The 20,609-nt window shown below is 40.0% G+C and overlaps 1 protein-coding gene across 9 annotated transcripts in view; it reads left to right on the top strand.

Annotated features, from left to right (window-relative positions):
• The window catches only part of LOC140694960 (uncharacterized), a 53,374-nt gene that overhangs the window by 17,056 nt on the left and 15,709 nt on the right, over positions 1–20,609 (top strand). For all 9 annotated transcript variants that reach the window (XM_072957948.1, XM_072957954.1, XM_072957955.1 and 6 more), the window contains 7 exons: positions 2,290–2,361; positions 3,743–3,769; positions 5,456–5,500; positions 7,206–7,257; positions 16,113–16,166; positions 16,284–16,319; positions 19,951–20,014. In XM_072957948.1, coding sequence (XP_072814049.1) covers positions 2,290–2,361; positions 3,743–3,769; positions 5,456–5,500; positions 7,206–7,257; positions 16,113–16,166; positions 16,284–16,319; positions 19,951–20,014 — 350 coding nt within the window. The remainder of the gene's footprint in view (positions 1–2,289; positions 2,362–3,742; positions 3,770–5,455; positions 5,501–7,205; positions 7,258–16,112; positions 16,167–16,283; positions 16,320–19,950; positions 20,015–20,609) is intronic.

Here is a 20,609-nt window from a genome sequence, read left to right as displayed (position 1 = left end):
CCATCCATCAATGGACACTTGGGTTGCTTCCACCTTTTGGCTGTTGTGAATGATTACTGTGTTTGTGGGTATGCAGAGATCTCTTTGAGACTCAGCTTTCAATTCTTTAGGGGTGTATATTCCAAAAGTGGAATTGTTGGCTTAAGTGGTAATTCTGTTTTTACTTTTTTTTTGAGAAACTACAATACTGTTTTCCATAGCAGCTATATTCTTTTCTATTTCCACCCCAAATGCATTGGGGTTCCAACTTCTTCACATCCTTGCCAACATTTGTTTTTGTTTGTTTCTTGCTAATAGCCATCCTGAGTGAGTTTTTAGAAATTTTTTTATTTTTTATTTCCAAGATTAACTTACTTACTTACTTTATTTATTTATTCATCTTATTGGTGTAGAGTTGATTTACAATGTTGTGTTAGTTTCTAGTGCACAGCATAGTGATACACCTATATATATATATGTTCTTTTTGGTATTCTTTTTCATTAGAGGTTATTACAAAGTATTGAATAAAGTTCCCTGGGTTATTCAGTAGGACATTATTGTTTGTTTATTTTATAGATAGTAGTTTATATCTGCTAATCCCAAACTCCTAATTTATCCTTCCCCCCTTTCCCCTTTGATAACCGTAAGTTTGTTTTCTATGTTTATGAGTCTCTGAGTCTCTTTCTGTTTTGTAAGTAAGTTCATTTGTATCATTTTTTTAAAGATTCTGAATGGGTTTATTTTTAACATTTTGTTAAAAATAAAACTAAGAATTTTTCCTCAGTGTCCTTGCTTTATTAGGGATGTTTGTTTTATATATAACAATTATTTTCTAATAAAGATGACAACCATTTATTCATGATTGATGACACTGGATAGTGCAATGTAAACCAGCAGATCTGTGAGGGTTACGTTTTCCAGATGAAGCTTAAACACCATATATTGAACGTAAAAATTCTTATAGGCTAGGAAGAAAGAGGAGAACAGACATTTATTTGGCACCTCCTGTGTGTTAGGCTCTGCATTAGGCACTTTGTGTATATTTTGACACAACCTTCATCACAACTCTACTGATATGTGTTAATACTTTCATTATGTATATTCAGAAATAGAAACTCAGAGAGAGTAAGTGACTTGCTAAGGTCAGGTAGACAGCATTGCAGGTGTGTCCAAACCCATGTCTTGTGTTGTGCTCTGCTATCACTTGCAGTCTGTTAGGCATAAAGCACCTCATTTGTCCAATCCATGTGGTTTGTGACATCCTTTCAATACAATAGCTCATGCGTTCAATACAACAATCCTATGAGTGGTTAGAATCCATGTTATCCAGATCCATATTTTTTTTTTTTGCCAGTGGAGGAAATTGTAATTCACAGAGTCATGTGCTCACAAAACTTGCTGGAGGCAGAGCTGGGACTCAAACCCAGGTCCTTTCATTCCAGATCCGGAGGACCTCTCACTTTACCGTGATCCCTTTTGCTGTCCTGGGCAGCTCACACAGGGAAGTCATCCAGCCTTGTTAAGAGAAAGTTAGATATTACATTTTGTAGACCCTCTTTTTGATGAAAGGTCTTGGGATGTATAGTGCTTTCTAATTTATATTTGATCAACTTAGTAAAAGGCCTGACATCTCCCATTCCATTCCTTATTCAATACCTAGATCAAAAGGTTACGTTCATTAACATAATTCAGGGAATCATTCTTCAAATCCTGATTGGATGTTACTGTGTGCCAGACGCTGTACTTAGGGCTGGAAATCCAGAGATAAATAAATGAGACATTGTCCTTGTCTCCAGGAAGCTCACAATATACCAGGAATAGAACACAAAAACATAATAACAAGCAATATAACAGTAAAAGCTTCTCAGGAGAGGACGTATGACCTATGATCTACACCTTAGACAGAGGCTGGATTTCATCTAGAAAAGAAAGAGTTAAATAGTGGTTTATTCTTTGTGGAGCCATGAGGAAACCTTCATCCAGTTTTAGCTGCCTGAAGGAAATGTTCAGAGACAACTTCTGTTTGATTTGAATGCTTAAGTTTTTGCTCATGTGCCTTGACTGAATTGATTGAACATAGAGAGAGTTCAGATTCGTGTGATTTGGAGTCATCAGTGTGGGCAGTTGATGGGTGAACATTCTGATTGCCTTGCAGGTCATCCAACCACGTCTTTGAGGATGTAAAAGTGATTGCAAGGACCATGTTGTTATTTTACCCGTTCTGACAGTTGCTCATTGCTGGCTGGAATTGGTTGGATGGGGACAGAGGTTGTTGCTTGACTGTCTCCATGTGTATCTTTACTCCACAGGGAGAAAGAGGTCCCCGAAGTCTTCCTGGACTCCGAGGTGAGGATGGATGCTGGGGCAGGAGAGGACCCAAGGTGAGTGTGGCCTCAAGCTGTGGAGATCTTTCCCTGTCTCTGGAGTTTGAGGAAAATCTTAATTCTTCAGCATGGTTCTGGTGTTTCAGCTCTTTCTCAGACTGAGGGAGTGGAGCAGTGGAGCCCGAGGAAAGGCATCCAGTGCAAAATCTAGTGTTTATTTGGGGGGTGGGGCTGGGGGTCACAGTAAACCCAAGTAGGGGAGTAGAGAAGTTAGAAGGGAAGGTGGCCTAAAAAGAGTGCATTATTATTTGATTACACTGTGGGTGGATAGAGCTTAATCCTGCTGAGAAGCAGTGGGGGCAGTGAGCACAACTCACCCCCAGGGGGAGGGAGCGGGGGTATGTGTGCACCAGATCCCATTGGGCATTAGTTGAGGGCTGCTCCCAGGGGACACTGGTACCCCAGCACTTCTGGCCGGTCTCGTGTGTGGACAGACTTCCGATACCAGGAAAAGCCCTCAGGAGGAGACCCACAGAGGTGGCAGTTGGAAGCTGGGCTTGAGAACAATGAGATTTTAAAGGCTCAGTGGTAGACTTTGTGCTTAACAAGCACAAGGTCCTGGGTTCAATCCCCAGTGCTTCCATTAAAACAAACAAACAAGCAAACAAACAAACAAATAAATTAAAAGCCAAATTTAGGGATCATGAGTGGGAAACCCTTTTTTAGTGGTTGATTTAAATGTCTCTTAACCTTCTAGGATTAGAGAATGTCCTTTAATAAGGCCAGAGAATTATTTTTACAGCCAGCTTCAGAGTCCTCTGGAGTTCTTCTGATCACAGTGACCATATTCTGTATCTTCTACCAAGTTTGTCTTTCAATTACTTTGTCTTATTGTTCCCGGAAGCCTTTGCATGCTTGTGACTCTGTATTCCCATTTTTGTTTGGAAGAGTATGATTGTTGTCATAAACTACAGGTTACTGCTGTTTCTGGCTCTCCCCCTACTGTGGGAGGAGTTACAAGGTGCACTTTTCTCCACATCATGGTGCAGGGGAGTGGTAGTAATCAGTGATGTCCATATGGTCACTAGAGAAGAAATCTCCATTTTGATCCAAAACTTGCAGTATCTTTTTTTAAAATTTTATTCTCAGTTGAAGTGTAGTTGATTTACAGTGTTAATTTCAGCTGTACAGCAAAGTGATTCAGTCATACATACATATATATATTTCAGATTCTTTTCCACTGTGTGTTATTACAAGAAATTGACTATAGTTCCCTGTGCTAGACAGTAGTTTCTTGTTGTTTATCTATTTTATATATAGTAATGTGTGTATCAAAATTGCAGTTTCTTGAAATTAGGGAACATATGGTTTCCTAAATGAAACAGTGGCTTAAAAGTGTCATTCAAGCTCAGTTGTTTTTATTTGTTTTGAATTTTAGGGAGCAAGAGGATTTTCTGGAGAAAAGGTGAGTGGTCTTCCTTATTCTCAAACTGGGGGTGGCTTCTTTGGGAAACACAACATCAAGTTCACTGATTTTTTCCTTTGCTTGAGTAATCAGCAAAGGGGCTTAATACTTGGGGATAGATGTGTCAGGTGGTGTTAACAGCCAAACTGTCATGCTAATGAATGGCTGTCTGTAAGGTAAGTATTTCAGGTTTGAATCTGGATCTATAAGATAAATTTCAAGCCTTGCTGACTACAATGATGGAGCCACAAGATTATCATGTTTATCTGAAAGAGTTGGTCCTGAATTCAAGGTGTGTTCAGGAGGGTTTGGTCACGTGAGGTATCACGTGGGAGAGGGATGCAGGACAGGGCTGGTAAGGTGCTGGTGCAGCAGGGAGTGGCTTTACATCCAGATTCAGAAGCCAAGTACCCATTTGCCCATTCATTCATTCATTCATTCATTCAACAAACATGTATTAGGTACCCGCTATGTTCCCCGCATTATCCTAGGGAATGAATACCAAGTGATGAATGGATCAGACAAGGGCTGATGGATCTCATTTATCAGGTCTCCTGGGACCACTATGTCCTGTGCCAAATGTAGCACGGGATTTAGTCCTAGAGTTTCCTATGTGTATTTTCATTCACTAAAATCAGCTGTCCTTTGGCTAAAACAAAAATGCCTGAAACTTGATTTCCTCATGTGGCCAGTAGGAGTACATCGACCACCCCACGTGTGTAAAATGCATTTTATTCTGCTTGCAACACTCTGAATCTTTTTGTTTTTTCTTCAGAAGATGCTTTATAATAAATAGATTCTCTGTCCTTTTGAGTTGGTTGGTAAAACAACGAGCCTGTGATTTGAAAGCGATGGAAAGCTTGATGGGGTAGCACAATGCCGCGGCCAGTTCTTACTCTTATCGTAGTCAGCCCCAGCTTTTCAGCTCTTCTCTAAAGAAGTCTTTTTTTCTTTTTTTAAGTCATAAGTCTTTCCAAATGCACACACGTCCAAACACACTCATTTAATTCCTGCTTAATCTGTGATCTTTGGAGTTTCCATTATGCAGATGAATTCAGGCATGTTTACCAGTCTTTTTATTTACTTATTTATTTTGTTGGGGGAGGATAAATAGGGGTGTTTATTTATTCATTTATTTTTCTAATGAAGGTACTGGGATTGAACCCAGGACCTCGTGCATGCTTGGGCATGCCCTCTACCACTGAGCTATACCCTCCTCTCTTTGCCAGTCTTTTTACATTAAAAAAAAAAAAAAGGTCAGTGACACAAGGACCATCGTAGACAACCAGTGAGAAATGTTTCATTCGGTCCGGTGAGAGTTACCATGCTTGTCCCAGTGTAAAACTTTAAAAGGAAGCCTTTCTAGCCATTCAAAATCTGAATTTCTTTTTTTCTTCTATTTTTCTTTAGCATCTGAAACTGTCAGGAAAAACAGTATATATTGCTAATATCCATTTCAGGAAGAAAATAATCACTGCTTTTTACAGCAAGCTTTATTTTTATTTATTTTTTTATTTTTTTTAACATTTTTTTTAATACTTGAATGCCGAATATAAGTGTTGTTTGGAAGACCTAGATTCTTCTACCTTCTGAGAATAATATTAGCAAGGAAATTAACATGCAAGCAGTAACCAGGGATACCTGGTCCTCTGGTCCCTAATGTCCTCATCTTCCTTTGCTCCACAGGGCAGCCCTGGTGAGGAGGGTCTTGACGGCTTGGATGGAGAACAGGTACAGACAGTTTCTCATTCTATTTCCCCAGCTCTCCCCACCCTCATGAGTTTGCAATTAATACTCTCCATGTTTCTCACAACTAGTCTGGAAATTTAAATAAACATGCGTGCTCACCAATGTCTAAAGTTAATTTATGTGTTTGTTCTTGTGTTCAAAAGACAAGGAACCTATAAACTTAGCTCTCATATCACATGTTGCTGTTGGAGTTTTATTTTCACCTTTTACTTTTGTTAATTCTAGTAACTGGACATTGTTATAATGATTGCTTTATTTAATCAGTACTTACCTAGCTTTACCATCGCATTTATTAGTCACTGATGCCTTCAAAGGAACGTGAAAAGATCATATGCTTCTTTTGCCTAAAATACAACTTGTAGATATTTTTCTTTGATGAAGGTTGTAAATGCTCCTTGTTTTTTTTTACTCTGACAATTTCATGATTTCACCATTTTTCTTGAAAGATCACTCTTGGGTATACAATTATTTTCTCTCAGCACTTTGGAAATTAATTTCATCCTCTCCTGGCTGACTTTCATCTTTGCTTTTAAGAAGTTATCCGTCAAGGAACTGTTGTCCCTTTGTTAGCAATCTTTGAAAAAAATCTCAGGCTGCTTTACAGCTTTCCTTTGTTTCTCGTTTTCTGCAGTTTCAATATGGTGTTCTAGGCATGAATTTCTTCTCACGTATCCTATTTGGGACTTAGTAAGCTTTTGAATCGGAGCATTTGTGTCTCCAGGTTTTGGAAAATCCTTAGCAGATGATCATTTTGAAATTTTAATCTTTCCCACTTTCTCTCGTATCTCCTTCTGGAAGTCTAATTAGAAATTTGGAGACCTTCTCACTTTATCCTCAATGTCTCTTAGCCTTTCTTTCATATTTTCTATTTCTTTATCTTTCTGTGCTGCATTCGGAATAACTTCTTCAGTTTCTAGTTCACCAATCCTTATGTTAAATGTTTAATGTGCCATTAACCTGCTAATTGGAGTTTTGATTTCATTTATTCTAATTTCACTTCAAGAAGTTCTGTTTGATTCTTTCTCAAATCTGCTTGCCCCCCACCCTTTTTTAAAATATAGATGCTTTTTTTTCCTTAGCTCATTTTTTGAGTTATTTAAATGATTAAAGATATTTATTTTACATTGTGATAATTGCAAAATCTATAGTCATTATAAGTCTAATTTGTTGTCTGTTGGATCTGCTGGCTTCTCCCTCATGGTGTCTACCTCCTATGTGTTGTAACTTTTGATTGACACTCATTTTTGATGGAACTTTATCTGTGAGAAGCCACTGAGTGGAGGTTGTTTGCTTCTGCCACATACTTGGTGGCACTGCCTCCTGGGACCACTTTAAAATGAGTGATCACCTTGTGGGTTTTCACACCACACATGTCCAGAGTGATCAGGAGTCCTCCGGCAGCCAATAGCTGTGACTCTTCTAGATTCCTGCTTTCTCTTTGTCTAAACTCTAAGCATCTCTCTTTTTCTTTATCAGCTCATGGATGCATGTAAGATGTAATTTAATTTGTTATTTGGATTTTAAATTGTTTTTTGAAGGGAAGATTGTTCAGGGCATATAGTCTGCCACATAGTCAGATTTAGAACTTTCTACTCTTGGCTAGAATGTGAAACTATGTGAAAAAATTTCCTGGTGTGTGTGACTTATGTAATACAGATTCTTTTTGTATTTCTTTGTTTTTTTCTAGGGTGATCGTGGAGTCCCAGGGTCATCTGGAGGAAAAGGAAATGGGAAATCGGGTAAAGTGTGAGAAGATTCTTCTCCCACATCTCTCAGATTCCTGCTGCAGAAACTGACCTGGATAGCTTATTTCTAAGCTCTGGGAAAGCGTCGTCTGGTAGCACTAGTACTGGGTTGGGAGTGAAAGGGTGATAAATATTAGATTAGTCTTTGGAACTTCTACTTAAGGCCTGACTCTGCTGATAGTGAAATGGGTCATGGGAACCAGCTTACTTAACTTTTTGTGCTTTATCATGGGCATCATTCCCTTTTGCTCAAGCTTTTCATGGCTTCCTGTCACCAGTGATGTAGTCTGACACGCAAGGCCTTTCAACCACATTCTTCACTAATCTCAGTCCAAAAGTGTCCCTCCCAGTCAAACTGGGCTCCTCACTGTCCCCTGGAGATTCCTTCTGCATGCCAAGCTCTGTGTCTCACCCTCACTCAGTACTTCATCCAGGAACGCCTTTCCCCTGCATCCATCTTCAGTGTTTACTTGAACCTCACCTTTCCTTCAGTTTCCACCTCCTCTCTTTCATCCTAATGATGCCCTCCTTGACCATGTCAGTCTGTAGTGACCTCCCCCTTCTCTGCATCTCCCAGTGTCCATTGTTTGGACTATCTGCTTGACTGCGACTGTGCACTGTGCTGGTCACTCTCTCCATGTGAGGGAGGGCAGGTTCCTGGTGTATGTACTGCAACTCCCCCTTCCTGTGCCCAGGCAGACATTACTTATCAATTTCCCTTCCCATGCCCATGTAGACATTACTAACTGATGATGGATTCCAGCCTGAAGGATCCAACTTGACACAGCACTGTAATCAGCTTCTGTTGATTCACTGGATTAGATAAAGAGGGTTAAATTTATTTACGTATGTTTCTATTACCCCTATGGAATTAGAGCAATGTTTTTACCCTTAGGCGTGGATTGATTTCCTGATACATGAAACAGAGAGTCGCAAGACATGACTCTTTATTGAGGTTTAATTTCCAACCTGCAGTTTGTGGGTCAGATTTTGGAGAAGGTGGAGCACACTACATTCCCTTCAAGACTGGAGAGCCTTCAGTTTCCACCAAAATTAGTTGAACTCAGTAAACGCCTGTCAAGTGCTTCCTAGCTGTAGGGCATTTTGGCGGACACAGAGAAGGGTTCAGAAGTAAATGAGTCAAGGTTGACCAATAAAGAGCTGGTTTGCTGGTGCAGGAGATAAGATTTGTACAGGAATAACTCTAATACAAGATAGGATAAGAAAAAGGCTGTAAGAATGGTACAAATAAAGAATCAATGGGAGCCCAGTGACTTGGAGAGGAATCTCAGGTAGAGTGGCCTTTCTCCATCCAATCAGTCAACAAAATTCACTGAGCATGTATTGTAATTTAGGGAAGACTGTAGAATGGGGACCAAAATAGGCATAAGTTCTGTTTCTCAGGATTTGCCTCTATGGGGTGAAACGGATATTAATGAAATAATCATGGAAATAGGTGTAAGATTACTGCTGAGATAAGTACATGAAAGGCAAGGAAATGGCACTGGGATCTGATCCAGCCTGCGCAGTCAGGAAGGCTTCAGTGAGGGAGTAATGATGGAATGAAATTTAAAAGATGGTGAGGGAGGAGGAAGGGGATGTGAGACCAGCCTTCCCTACTGAGGTCCTGTGGCATTTGAGAATGTGCTCAGGGTGGAGAAGACTCAGGCATTCCCAGGGAACACAGGAAATCAAGACATTCTCCACTGAGACTTCTGTGAGAGACACACACACACACACACACACAGTATTCCAGGTTAAGAAAAAGAAAAGGCTTAGATTAAAAGAACTCAGAGTGGTTTTGGACAAACAAAGATTCCACTTCAACAGAAGTGGAGGGTGAGATCAAAAGTATAAAGAGTGGGAGGACAGTCTGGAAGGGCAAGTTGGAACCGGTTTAATGCCATGTTTTAAAGGTTTTGTTCTTTTCTGCTGAGTCACCAGGTGCTGTTGAAAGTTTCTAAGCAAGTAAGACATGTGTTCAAAGCTACAGATTTGGAAGATTACTCTGGAAGCCAGTGTCTGGGTCAGAAAAAGGAAGGACTATATGTTGGACAAAACATAATAGGCACCATATGTCAGGCCCTGTACTCAGCATTTTAATTTACTATTCCATTGAGTCCCTGTAACAGCCCTATAAGATAAGTATGTCTATTTCACCGATGAGAAAATTGTTTTTAACTGAGAAGTCAAAGAAATTTGCCTTGGTTGTCAATTAAACAGCAGGATTAAAATTTAGAATTAACTAATTCCTTCTTACCATTGTATCAGACCGGGGAAGACGTGAAGAAAGGTCTCCAGTGACATTATGAGGTGACTTCGTGTGGAAACCAGAGAACATCCCATTTCCTGTGTGTCTGAGAGTCAGATTTCAGAGGGGGCCCCACTTTACTATTCTCAGGGCGTGGTGTGTACCCTCCAGAACCAGGTACATAACATCATCCGAGGAAGGCTCCTGCATGGGGGGGCTCTCCCCAATTCTGTGATTCTGTAGGAACTATGGCACAGAGGTGGTACCACTAACAGCAAGGTTTAACAAACATTTCTTTTATTGAATTGTAGTTGACTTACAATGTTAGCTTTAAGAGTACAGCAAAGTGATTCATTTGTACATATGCATACACATATATTTTTTTCTTTTTATATTCTTTTCCGTTATATGTTATTACAGGGTATTGAATGTAGTTTCCTGTGCTATACAGTAGGACCTTGTGTTTATCTATTTTAGATACAGTCATGTGTATCTAACAGCAGGTTTTAAGAGAAGCAACCATTTGCTTTTCATGTCATAGTCTAATGGCAAGTTCCTCCACCTCTCTGGTTCCCTGCCTGTAGCAGTCAGGAGCTCCAGAAGCATTTCTCTCTCTTTTCTTCTCTTTTTCATAAGATCTTGCGCTGCTAGTACTGATGGAGAAAGCCTTCTTTTCCTTACGTGTATTTCTGTGTAGGAGCATCAGGAAGTTGTGAAAAGATCCAGGGTATTGGTGGTAGGGGGACAGGGTCTGACTTCTCTGAGCCTCAGTTTCCTCATATGTAGCAGGTTAATTCTTGAATTGTGAGGCAATGCACATATAAGGCCAAGTGTATCCCAGATTTCCAATAAAAGTATGTTCTTTTCTGTGTCTCAACCTCATCTCTTTGGCAGCTAATGCTTTAAAGTTCACGTACTACATTGCTCTTTTAATTTGAATCTCATTTGCCATTTCCCTTTAGGCAATAGATGAGTTTAAAAAGTGACACTTTTTAAAAATTTGATTTAAGGGCTTGCCTGGGCCACCTGGATGACCTGGTGAGCATGGAGAGGAGAGGGGAGATTTTGTGAGTAGTGGGGCTTCAGGGATTTCTGCTGCTCTAATCCAGGGACTGTGAATTGTTTGCTTGGGCACAAAGGCAGAGGACAATGAATAATTCATTAATGAGGCATCTGTTCAGCCTGTCTTAGTATTGTGACCAATAGGAGATTTGAAAGGAAGTCCATCTTATACAACGTTTGGGCTCTTAAAGTGTTTAGAATTTTAACTGCACTGGGTATTTGGAATACTGAGCAGGCTCAGACAACTGAAAGGGTCCACTTTGGTGCCTTTTCTTTTTTAATAATCATAATTTTCCTACCCATTTGAGCTAAGCAACCTTTTATTTTCCCAGGGAGATCCTGGAATTCATAGATTCACCCAAGGCCCCAAGGGGGAAAAAGGGAGGCATGGACACTAGGTAAGAAGGTCTCCCTCCCTCTGGGGATACTGGTGCCCTGGGAGCAGATGCTGGCTGGGGCAGGAGTCGTGGGCATTCAGGTTGGATCAGCAGAGAAAACCACAGTGAAAATGTATGGTCTCCACTGTCCATGGGAACAGGAGCTCTGAATGCTAATCTCTACTTATATCCTTGTCCTAGCATTTTTGTCTCCTGGTTTATTATTATTTTTTTGTACAGATCTTACCTCCCACAGCATTAGTAATTTACTTTACCTCTTTTGTCCTTGGTTTCCTCATCTCCGAATTGAAAATATGGGACTCAATGATGCCTAAGCCCTTTCAGTTTTAAAATTCTCCAATTTTATAATGATGCCTCGATTTAAAAAATGCTCAGGGTCATCACCCCGCTGGCTTGCTTTCTGTCATGGCAACTGTCAATTGATGTGTATGGGGTACCATCCATTTTTAAAGAGAAGATCTTTGTCTAGTTCTAAATACTAGAAGCATTGTGATAAGAGTCATCACAGAAGGAAAAAGACTTGCTATCTTGACAGAGACCGATTTGTTGAAAGGTATTTTTAGATTTTTACTCCCAAGACATTAAAATGCAAGATTCTGAATAATGACTGAAATAACCCAGGTACCTCCATCCACAGAGTTCATCCTTCCCAGTTTCCAGGAATGGGGTGTGCATAGCAAAATGTTCACAACTGTAGAGGAACTTCCGTTTGCTTAGAACTCCTATTTGCATCCTTTGACAAAAACCTTAGGACATCCATTCTCCTTCATGAATTTTGGCTAGTTCACAACCATTTTATATACGCCCAGGTTCTGAATAAAGTCCAGTTTGTAACAAGATCATTATTACACAGCTATGTGAGAAAATCGTCATGACTTGCTGCAAGAATTTCTCATCCTGTTGTCGATTACAGTTGTTTTGGACCAACTGTGAGGATTTTCTTTGGTGAGTTGAGATCAGAGAGCCATGTGAATTGCCTCAATCAGCTATGGGATTGAGCTAAGGGAACAGCAGGGCAGCCACCCTGAACCCATCCCGGCCCCAGTTTCCTCATCCGCAGGGTGGGACTAGTAGAGAAACCATTTCAAAGTTTCCAGGAGTCAGTGGTTATCATGGCAAGAAAGGTCTTGATCTGTATCAGCTGTGATTTGCTCATGGTTTCACTGCTGGAAAGGAACTCAGGTCTCTAGACAAACTGTCCGCTGCTGCATCCGTCTCGGCACCGGGGGGACCCTCCTGCTCACAGCTTTCCGAGGTGTCCGAGGTGTCCATTGCTGACTTTAGCTAAAGGGTTAACCTTGAACACCGGATGCCTGAATTGTGCGTACAGGCAAAAAGGTACCTGAAACAGCGCCACGTCATGATGCATTTTCCTTTCCTGTGCTCGCTACTCCCATGCTGAGCTCAAAGAAGGCTCCTAACTAAGGGTTCTTTGCGTAGATTTGGATGATGGAAGTCACTCCTGCCAGTTCCACAAGCCTGCAGCCCGTGCATGCTGACGGCCTAGCCTGTTAGGTGCTTTGAGACGAGAGCCCCCTAGGGGTCAGTCTTTCCTCGGTTTTACCAAAGAGCAGATTGACTGTAACCTGGTTGGAGAAGGGGCCCTGATGAAGCCGTCTTTCAAACCACAGAGGAACTTTATTCTATGCCTAGAATTTGGGGAAGGGATGGGAAACCAGTGACGGCTTCACACTTCCGGGAGAATGAAAAGCAATACAACCTTTGTGGAAGGCAATCAGTCAACATATGTCAGTTAGAACAGCCGTTTTTTGTTTGTGTTTTTTAATATGCAAGTGACAGAAAGCCTGACTGGCAGGCTTTAGCTGATAAATGTGTTTGATAATCCAGGTGGGGGCAGGTTTGGTACATGAGCTCAGCGGTGTATCAAAACCCAGTGATGTCATCAAAACCCAGTGATGTCATCAGGGGCTCAGCTCCTTCTTTCCAGGGTGCCATCTGCAGTGTGGTTCTTGGGCTGGGCATTAAGGATTTCATCTCCACTGTTACATGAAATGGCAGCAGGAGAGGGGCTTGCCTTCATCAGGGCACTCCCAGCAATACTCTGTTTATAGCTCATTTGGCTCATTGGCTGGGTCCTGGGCTCCCCACCCACCCTCACCCCATTTTAAGAGCACCAGAGAAAGCACGTCTCTGACAGAAGAGATGAGATTGTCATGATTGGCTTCGACCTGTTGTAACTCAGCCCTTAGAGTGGGGCATGTTGTTGCACCAAACAAAACTGAGATTTTTGTCAGCAAGGAAGAAAGGGGAGGGTTTGTTGCATGGTCGCCAACTGTGCCTGCCATGACTTAACATGTGCACGTCCTTTGACCCAGTCTTCCCAGCTCTAAAAATTTATCCAGAAACATATCATGGATCAAACAAGGTTTTAACTCCAAAGATGGTCAAGGTGATGATTTTTAATCACTGCAAAGCCTACGTGTTCAATGAAAAGGGATTGTTCGTATAAATGATGGTGTACCAACACGATAAAATATTATTAAGCCATGAAAAATAATTTAGAAGACTATTTCTAACAAGGAAAACATTCATGGTATGATATTAAGTGAAAAAAACCAGATTACAAAACTCTGTACTCCACAAGGGGTCCAAATGGGTAGAAGATACCCGTATCTATTTTTCCTAGAAGGATAAACAGCCAGAAGTGCATTTATTTTCTTTAACCTTGTTCTCTGAATTGTTGAAATAGTATGTGATGAACCTGTTCTACATTTTACCTCAACTTTTTATTTTGAAAAATTTGAAACCTGCAAAAAAATTTGTAGTTTCAAGACAAGTGTAATGGACACCAATTGTTACCACTGACCCCGCTTTTCGTCTCTCTGTACAAATACATGGGTAATATATGTACATATCTTGCTGAGTCATTTGAGGACTAATTGGAACAAAGGCATTCTCCTATACAAGCAAAATACAGTCATCACATTTGAAAAATTTTTGTATCAATGCAAAATGTTTTTCTAATATACAGCCCACATTCAGATTTCCACACTTGCCTCAATAATGCCCTTTACAACTATTTTTATTGTTGTCCCGGGACCCAGTCAAGGATTATGTGGTGCATTTCATTGTCTTGGTCACAACCATTGCCCAGTTATTTGTTTGTTCACATGACATTGATGATCTAGACCAGTACACCAGCATCCCTCAATTAGAATTTACCTGATTGTTTCCTCATGGCTAGATTCAGGTTAGCATTTGTGAAAGGAGATTAATCAATGCTGGACCGTTCTCAGTCACCAGGTGGGACACTGCCAGTCTCCCTCATTATTGGTGCATTAATTTTGTCATCTGATTAAGATGGTGTCCACCAGATTCATCCACTGTGAACATACTTTTCCCTCTGTCCAGTGATTAATTTGGAAGATGACACCCTGAGACTGCATAGTTCTTATTTACCAACCATCTTTTACCCAATGATTCTAGCATCTGCCCAAATAATTTCTTTACTATGTTGGCTGCAAATAAATTACTTACTGTTGAAATGAGAAAATGATAACCATTTTAAGAAAGAATCTTTATTACATCTGGACAAATTGTGAGTGTTTTACCTAAAGCCTTCTCCCTCATAAAATCTACTTCACTGTAAAAATTCCGATTATAAAAGTAACACCACAGATATTTGAGAGTACAGAAATGTAAAATGTAGAGAAAAAAATTCAGGAGTTCCAGTGACTAAGAAAACCATCAGCTTACTAGACCTTCCTAACTTGTTGATGGCAAAGTTACTCTCCCTGAGACATTCAGATGAGGATCCCATGAGCTTATTAAGAAATGTTCTACAACAATATAAAAAATGAGGAATCACCATTTTGTCTTTCTCCTTATCTGGATAAATTATTTACTTACAAAATTTAGCATACTTGGAAAGAACAACATGATAGCACAATTTTTTTCTACTTTATAAACTTCTGATAAATATAGTTTTTGATTGTTTTTATGTGATTACAAAAGCATTTCTACCATAATGTAATTAACACATCTCTCACTTCATGGAATATTTAGATTGTATCAGAATTTGATCTGTTGTAAATAACAGAAGAATAGCTTTGCACAAATTGTTTTTGTTTCTGTATTAAAATTTTTTTTTAATTGAAGTACAGTCAGTTACAATGTATTGATTTCTGGTGTACATCATCATGTCCCAGTCATGTATATATATACACATATATTCATTTTCATATGTCTTTCATTAAAGGTTATTACAAGGTATTGAATACAGTTCCCTGTGCTGTACAGCAGAAACTTGTTTTTTACTCTATTTTCATATATGGTGGTTAACCTTTGCAAATCTCAAACTCCCAAATTTATCCCTTCCCACCCTCTTTCCCCCATTAATCATAAAATTGTTTACTATGTCTGTGAATCTGTTTCTGTTTTGTATGTTTCTGTATTTCATATTCTTTGCCAATTTATGGATTCTTACTGAGTTAGCATGCAACTTCACTGAGTAATTATCTAAAATATCCCTATTTGGGACCCAAGATGTTTTTTTCCATTCTCCTGAAATGTGGACTCAGTTTGGTTTTCTCTGGACACCACTTATTTTCCCACTTCAGACCTTAAATAGGTGAGAGCTCTAGGAAGGGTCCCCATCATGACTGAATAGCCTCCCCTTGCACCGTCTGGTCTACCCATCACTCCACATGTGCAGAGACCAGTCTTCTGTTTCCTTTTGCACATTTTTCAAGTATTAAACCTGGCTTCTTGGCAAGTACATATGACTACTGTCCCAGCATGGTGAACCCTTGCTGGATATTGTTCAGCAAACAAACAATCTGGGGAGAAAATGCCCACAATGTGGATATTTCAGAACACCAAATTAAATCCACTTGCTTCTAGAGGAATGCTGACCAACAAAATTTTCTAGATCACAGAACTGTTCTGTATCTGTACTGTCCAATATGGTAGCCACCAGCCACCTGTGGTTATTGAACACTTGAAATGTACCTACTATAACTAAGGAACTAAATTTTATATTTAACTTACTTTAGGTTAATTTAAATTTAAGAGCCACAGGCTAGTTAGTGGTTTCTGTGTGGGACAGCCCATATCTAGAGGGTAAACTCGGAAATGTGTGGCTATCTAAACCAATCACTTTACCTCTTTCTTGTCAGGGAAGTTCTAATATTGATGGACCTCACGGGGGAACAGGAAGTGTTGGCCCTCAGGTAGGTATAGCCACTTGTTGGATGTATTTTATCTGCTTTTGTGGGAGAGAGAGAGAGGCTGGGGTGAAAACTGGCTTGTTTCCTTCTCTAAGGTCTCCACTTTCCTTCTATCCTTAGGGTCCAAGAGGAAGACAAGGTCTGCCAGGATTGAAGGTCAGTGTTTTCTGGAAAGAGTTACTTCTTATTCCACACATATGGCTTCTGTAAATAGTTCTGTCTGGGGTCAAGGCAGGTGTTGGTTGGGCTGATGGAGGCTGCGTGATCCCTGAGAGGTTTCCATGGAGAAGGGAAAGTTTATATGGTTCCTCTCTGCTCCCTCCCCAACCTGCTGTAACAGTTCACCTAGATTGAAAATAAGCTAACATCTTAAAGAATTGCTTTTACCTCTGAAATAGTGACTTTTTCATTTAAAGAAGTGGGACTTACTACAGGTGCATAAGGGGGTCTCATAGTCACTAAATAAAGAGAAAAGACCAAGCGGTTACAATTTCCGAAGAAGGGTTGGTGGGTGTTATCTGAGGGTGGGGTGGCCATCTCTGTAGGGGAATCATATTTTACAAAGCATTTGTCTAGCACTTTATTTATATGACCTCATGTAACCTTTCTACAACCCCAGGAGTTATGAGCATCATTGGTTACTTTTTATGGATAAGAGAGGAAATAAAGGTTTAGCAAAGTGAAGTTAGTTGTCAGAGACCACATAGCTAATAAGTAAGTGGTGGAGACAGGATTCAAATCCAAAGATCAAGATGCTCTTGGAAATTTTTGTTCAAAACGAGAGTTACGTGGACTCCTCTCTAATGTGGTTTGGTCCTGCTCTGCTGGTATTTTTTTCCCCCTAGCATTCTCAGGATTTAGGGGTGGAGGAGAGGTCAGAGCCTGACTTATGTCATTTCTGAGCCTGGGAATGGCTGAGTGTATGTGTGTGTGTGTGTGTGATGGGTGGGCAGTGACCTCCTCAGAACAAAAGAAGGTGAGACTCCTGTGTCTTCAAACTAAACATGTTGGAAAAGCATGGCTACTGAGAAATTTCAAGTCTCAAAAATGCAAACAATCTTTGTTGACACTAAGTAAAATATGACTTCTCATAAAATGTTGAGGCTTGAAATAGATTCTTATGCTTTTAATTCAGTTTGAACATCTGTGAAATAATGTCTTGAACTATCATTGTAGCCTATTGTTTTTAGCCCCCAAAAGGCAGAAAGAAATAGACTACAACTTGACTAGGCTAAGTTCTGGAGAAATTAAATGGCTCAGTGGAAAGAATTTCTTACTCTTGAATTATTTAATATTTTTGCAATCCTGTGTGTGGTTTATCTAACTAGCCATCGGCAGTGGGTCCTCTGCCCAGTTGGGTCTTGGTTATTTTTGGTTTGTTAAACTGAACTCCGTCTCCTATGTCTTTCCTTTTTATTTAATTTGAACCAGAGCTCAGCCTGTGCATAAATTTAAAGTCAGATTGCTTACTTTGCTATTTCTTTGTTTTCCATTTTGAATGTTTTTCTATTGAATTCTTCTGATGGAGAACAAAGATTTTTCTTAACCTGTCCATCTCTTCCATACACTTCCCCTCAACTCATCCTTATAATACACTTATTTTCTCTACTTTTGGTCAAATCAATTCATCATTCAGATGATGACTGATAAACATCACAAATGGCTGTAAGTGATATTTATCCGTCACTTTTGTATTCCTTGAGTCACCCTCTCTCCCCAGGTGCCTATTACTAGTTAATCATAAAGCTTTTCCACAAAACTGCTAACCTCCCAATATATTCTAACATGTGAGGTTTATTTTTCTTAGTTTCCTCCTTCCTGAGCCCTCTGTCCTCCTGCTCTAATCCGGGCTGATTGCTCTCTGGGCCTCTGCACTGTTGTCTTCTGGGGACAGACTTTGAACAACAATCTTTCATTTTGGGAGCTGGGAAAAATGTGTGACCATGGCCATCTTTAATAGAAAACCTCTCCCTTTAATGCATCATAATCTTGATGAATCCCTGTACTTTTTGCTCTTTTCAAGAATCACTGTAGTTGTTTGTTGTTGTTTCTATTCAAGTTTGAGTTTTTAATAAGAGGAAAATTTATAATTACTTGCAGGTTCTAGAGTGAACTAGGTTTATCCAACAAGTCAGTGGTTTGCTAGTTAACCCAGTGTTGGAGCCGTGGTCATAGGACTCATTTAAGTTTTGAGGCTGTAACTTGCTAAAGATCAGTCAGTATTATTGGGAAAATGTGGCTTAAAGAGGTGCTGAACTCCAGATTACAGTATCCCTTGACCTTGGGAAATTATTGGGTATAAATTAGATGTGCTGGTTTTTGCAAGGTGCATAATAAAATGAAATTTTAAATAAGATCTTATTTATGGAAAAGATTGTACTATGGCAAACAAATCAATGCACAGATTATTTGGCAATAAGGGAAAACTTTTTGTTACTTAAGATAAAATTAAGAATATCATTAATTTTTTAAATGTGCACAAACCCACCGCCCTCCTGCAATTATTTTCCTGTTTGTATGTTTCCTTTATTTGCATACATAATAAAGAGCTGTTTTTAATGTATATACTAGTTTATATTCTGCTTTTCTATGTTTCCAAATCTTACTAGTATCACTTTAATGCATTATATTCTACTCTGTTGAAGAACAGTGATTTACTAAACCATTCTAATGTTGAACATTTAGATAATTTCTATTTGTTTAAATATAACAGTGATGAAAAGAAAAAGCTGTATTACAGGGCTTTTGTTCTGTTCTTGCTTTTCTTTGCTGTAATGATTTCCCTAGTATAAATGTGAAAGAGTCTGAACTTTGCTGTACAGAGCCGCATCATTTTCCAATCTGTTGTACTACAAATGTCACTAATGTGATGAGCAAATTGGCCCACATCTTCCAAACGATTTCAAAATGTCTAGCTACATGCCTTTTAAAATGTGACTCACACTTACGAATCTAGAAATCAACTCTTGAAGAATAGAACAATTTAACAGGAATGATTAGTAGGAGAGCTTCCCATTTATCTGAATGGTTTAAAAAACTTAAGAAGCACAAGTCTTTGATCCACGTATTGCTTTGTTCTGAGCTTAGGGTTTCTTGTCTTTGCAAATCTACAACTAATCAGTAGCCTGGTCAACAGTGAGCAGTGTGAAAAAGAAGGCAGCACTGGTCACAAAACAGGTATTGTCCTCAATCTTGGAATATGTATCTTCTCTGTAGAAATGGAAATATTAATTTGAGGGAGGAATTAAATCAGTTACCAGATGAATTATTTTAATAGCTCACCCTGTGCCTAGAGAGCTAGCTCAGTGCTGTAGGGATCTGTAGGATTTTAAAGCCAGTTTTCTGCTATTTCTTTGTGTGCTGTGTGTGCCTTTGTCCCCAAATGCCACACTTGCTGCTGTGCTTGACATTCTGAGTTTCCTCACAGGGGATAAAGGTCCTTAACACCAGGGACCATCTAGCCCTTAAAAGGGATGGATGGGCTTTTAGGAACTGTTATTGTGTAAATTGGGGGTTTGGGTTATTTAAACAAAGTGCTTTTATATTTAAACAACTAGCTGTTTGGAAGGAGACTGGAAAAGACAATAAGAATGTCCTAAGCAAATAAGTGGGACCCCCCTCACACACCTCCTCCCTGATTCTGTGTCCTAAGAGGACTGAACGCAGACCTTCAGATTATTTTGCCTTTCTCTTGTGGCTTTCAAGTGACCTCTTGCAGGGAAGGCTGCCTTCAACAGGAACACTGAAGATGCCTGGAGAACTCACTGAGTTTTCTTCCTTTCGACAGGGTATGGGGTGGAGAATCCAGCGAACAAGGTTACCCAGGAGAGCTTGGCCATCCAGGCTCACAGGTTGTATCAGTGAACTTGCTTTTAGTGCTCAGCAATATTCGTTTGAAATTTTACCTTCTCTGATAGGAATTTAACATGTATTGGAATGTTCTACGATGCTCCCTGCCAGGGCCTCCCTAAGCAAAATATGTAGCGTCTTTTCTGGGGAGGTTAAATGCCGATGGCTAATATTTATTGAGCTTTTGTTGTGTCCTAGATACGGCCCTAGACACTTATCTTAACTCATTTAAGCCTTCAGTGGGGAGGTTTTATCTTCCTCGTTTTAGAGGGGAGAAATGGCGGGGGAGGGGGGCGGGCTGGAAAAGTGAGGTAAACTGGCCAAGCTCGCACAGCTAGGAAGTGATGGAGGCCAGGTTCAGGTGCAGGCAGTCTAGTTATGAAGCCTGTGCTCTGAATTACTGCCTCTGAAGCTGTGAGTGCAAATTACTCAAATAGGATTTAATTCTTTAAAATTGGGATCAATTTGGCAGGAAAAATCAGCAGAGTGTTTACTGAGTAGCCAGTATACACAGGGCACTTTGCAAACAGGCTGGGTCGTTTAGACCATGAAGGCCAGGGTCTCACCCTGAAGGATTCAGTCCGGTGGGGCCTTGTA

The sequence above is a fragment of the Vicugna pacos genome, unplaced genomic scaffold, assembly GCF_048564905.1.
Source record: "Vicugna pacos unplaced genomic scaffold, VicPac4 scaffold_113, whole genome shotgun sequence".
Taxonomy (NCBI): Eukaryota; Metazoa; Chordata; class Mammalia; order Artiodactyla; family Camelidae; genus Vicugna; species Vicugna pacos.
Note: the sequence above shows the minus strand (reverse complement) of the source record. Positions and strands in the feature narration are given on the sequence as shown.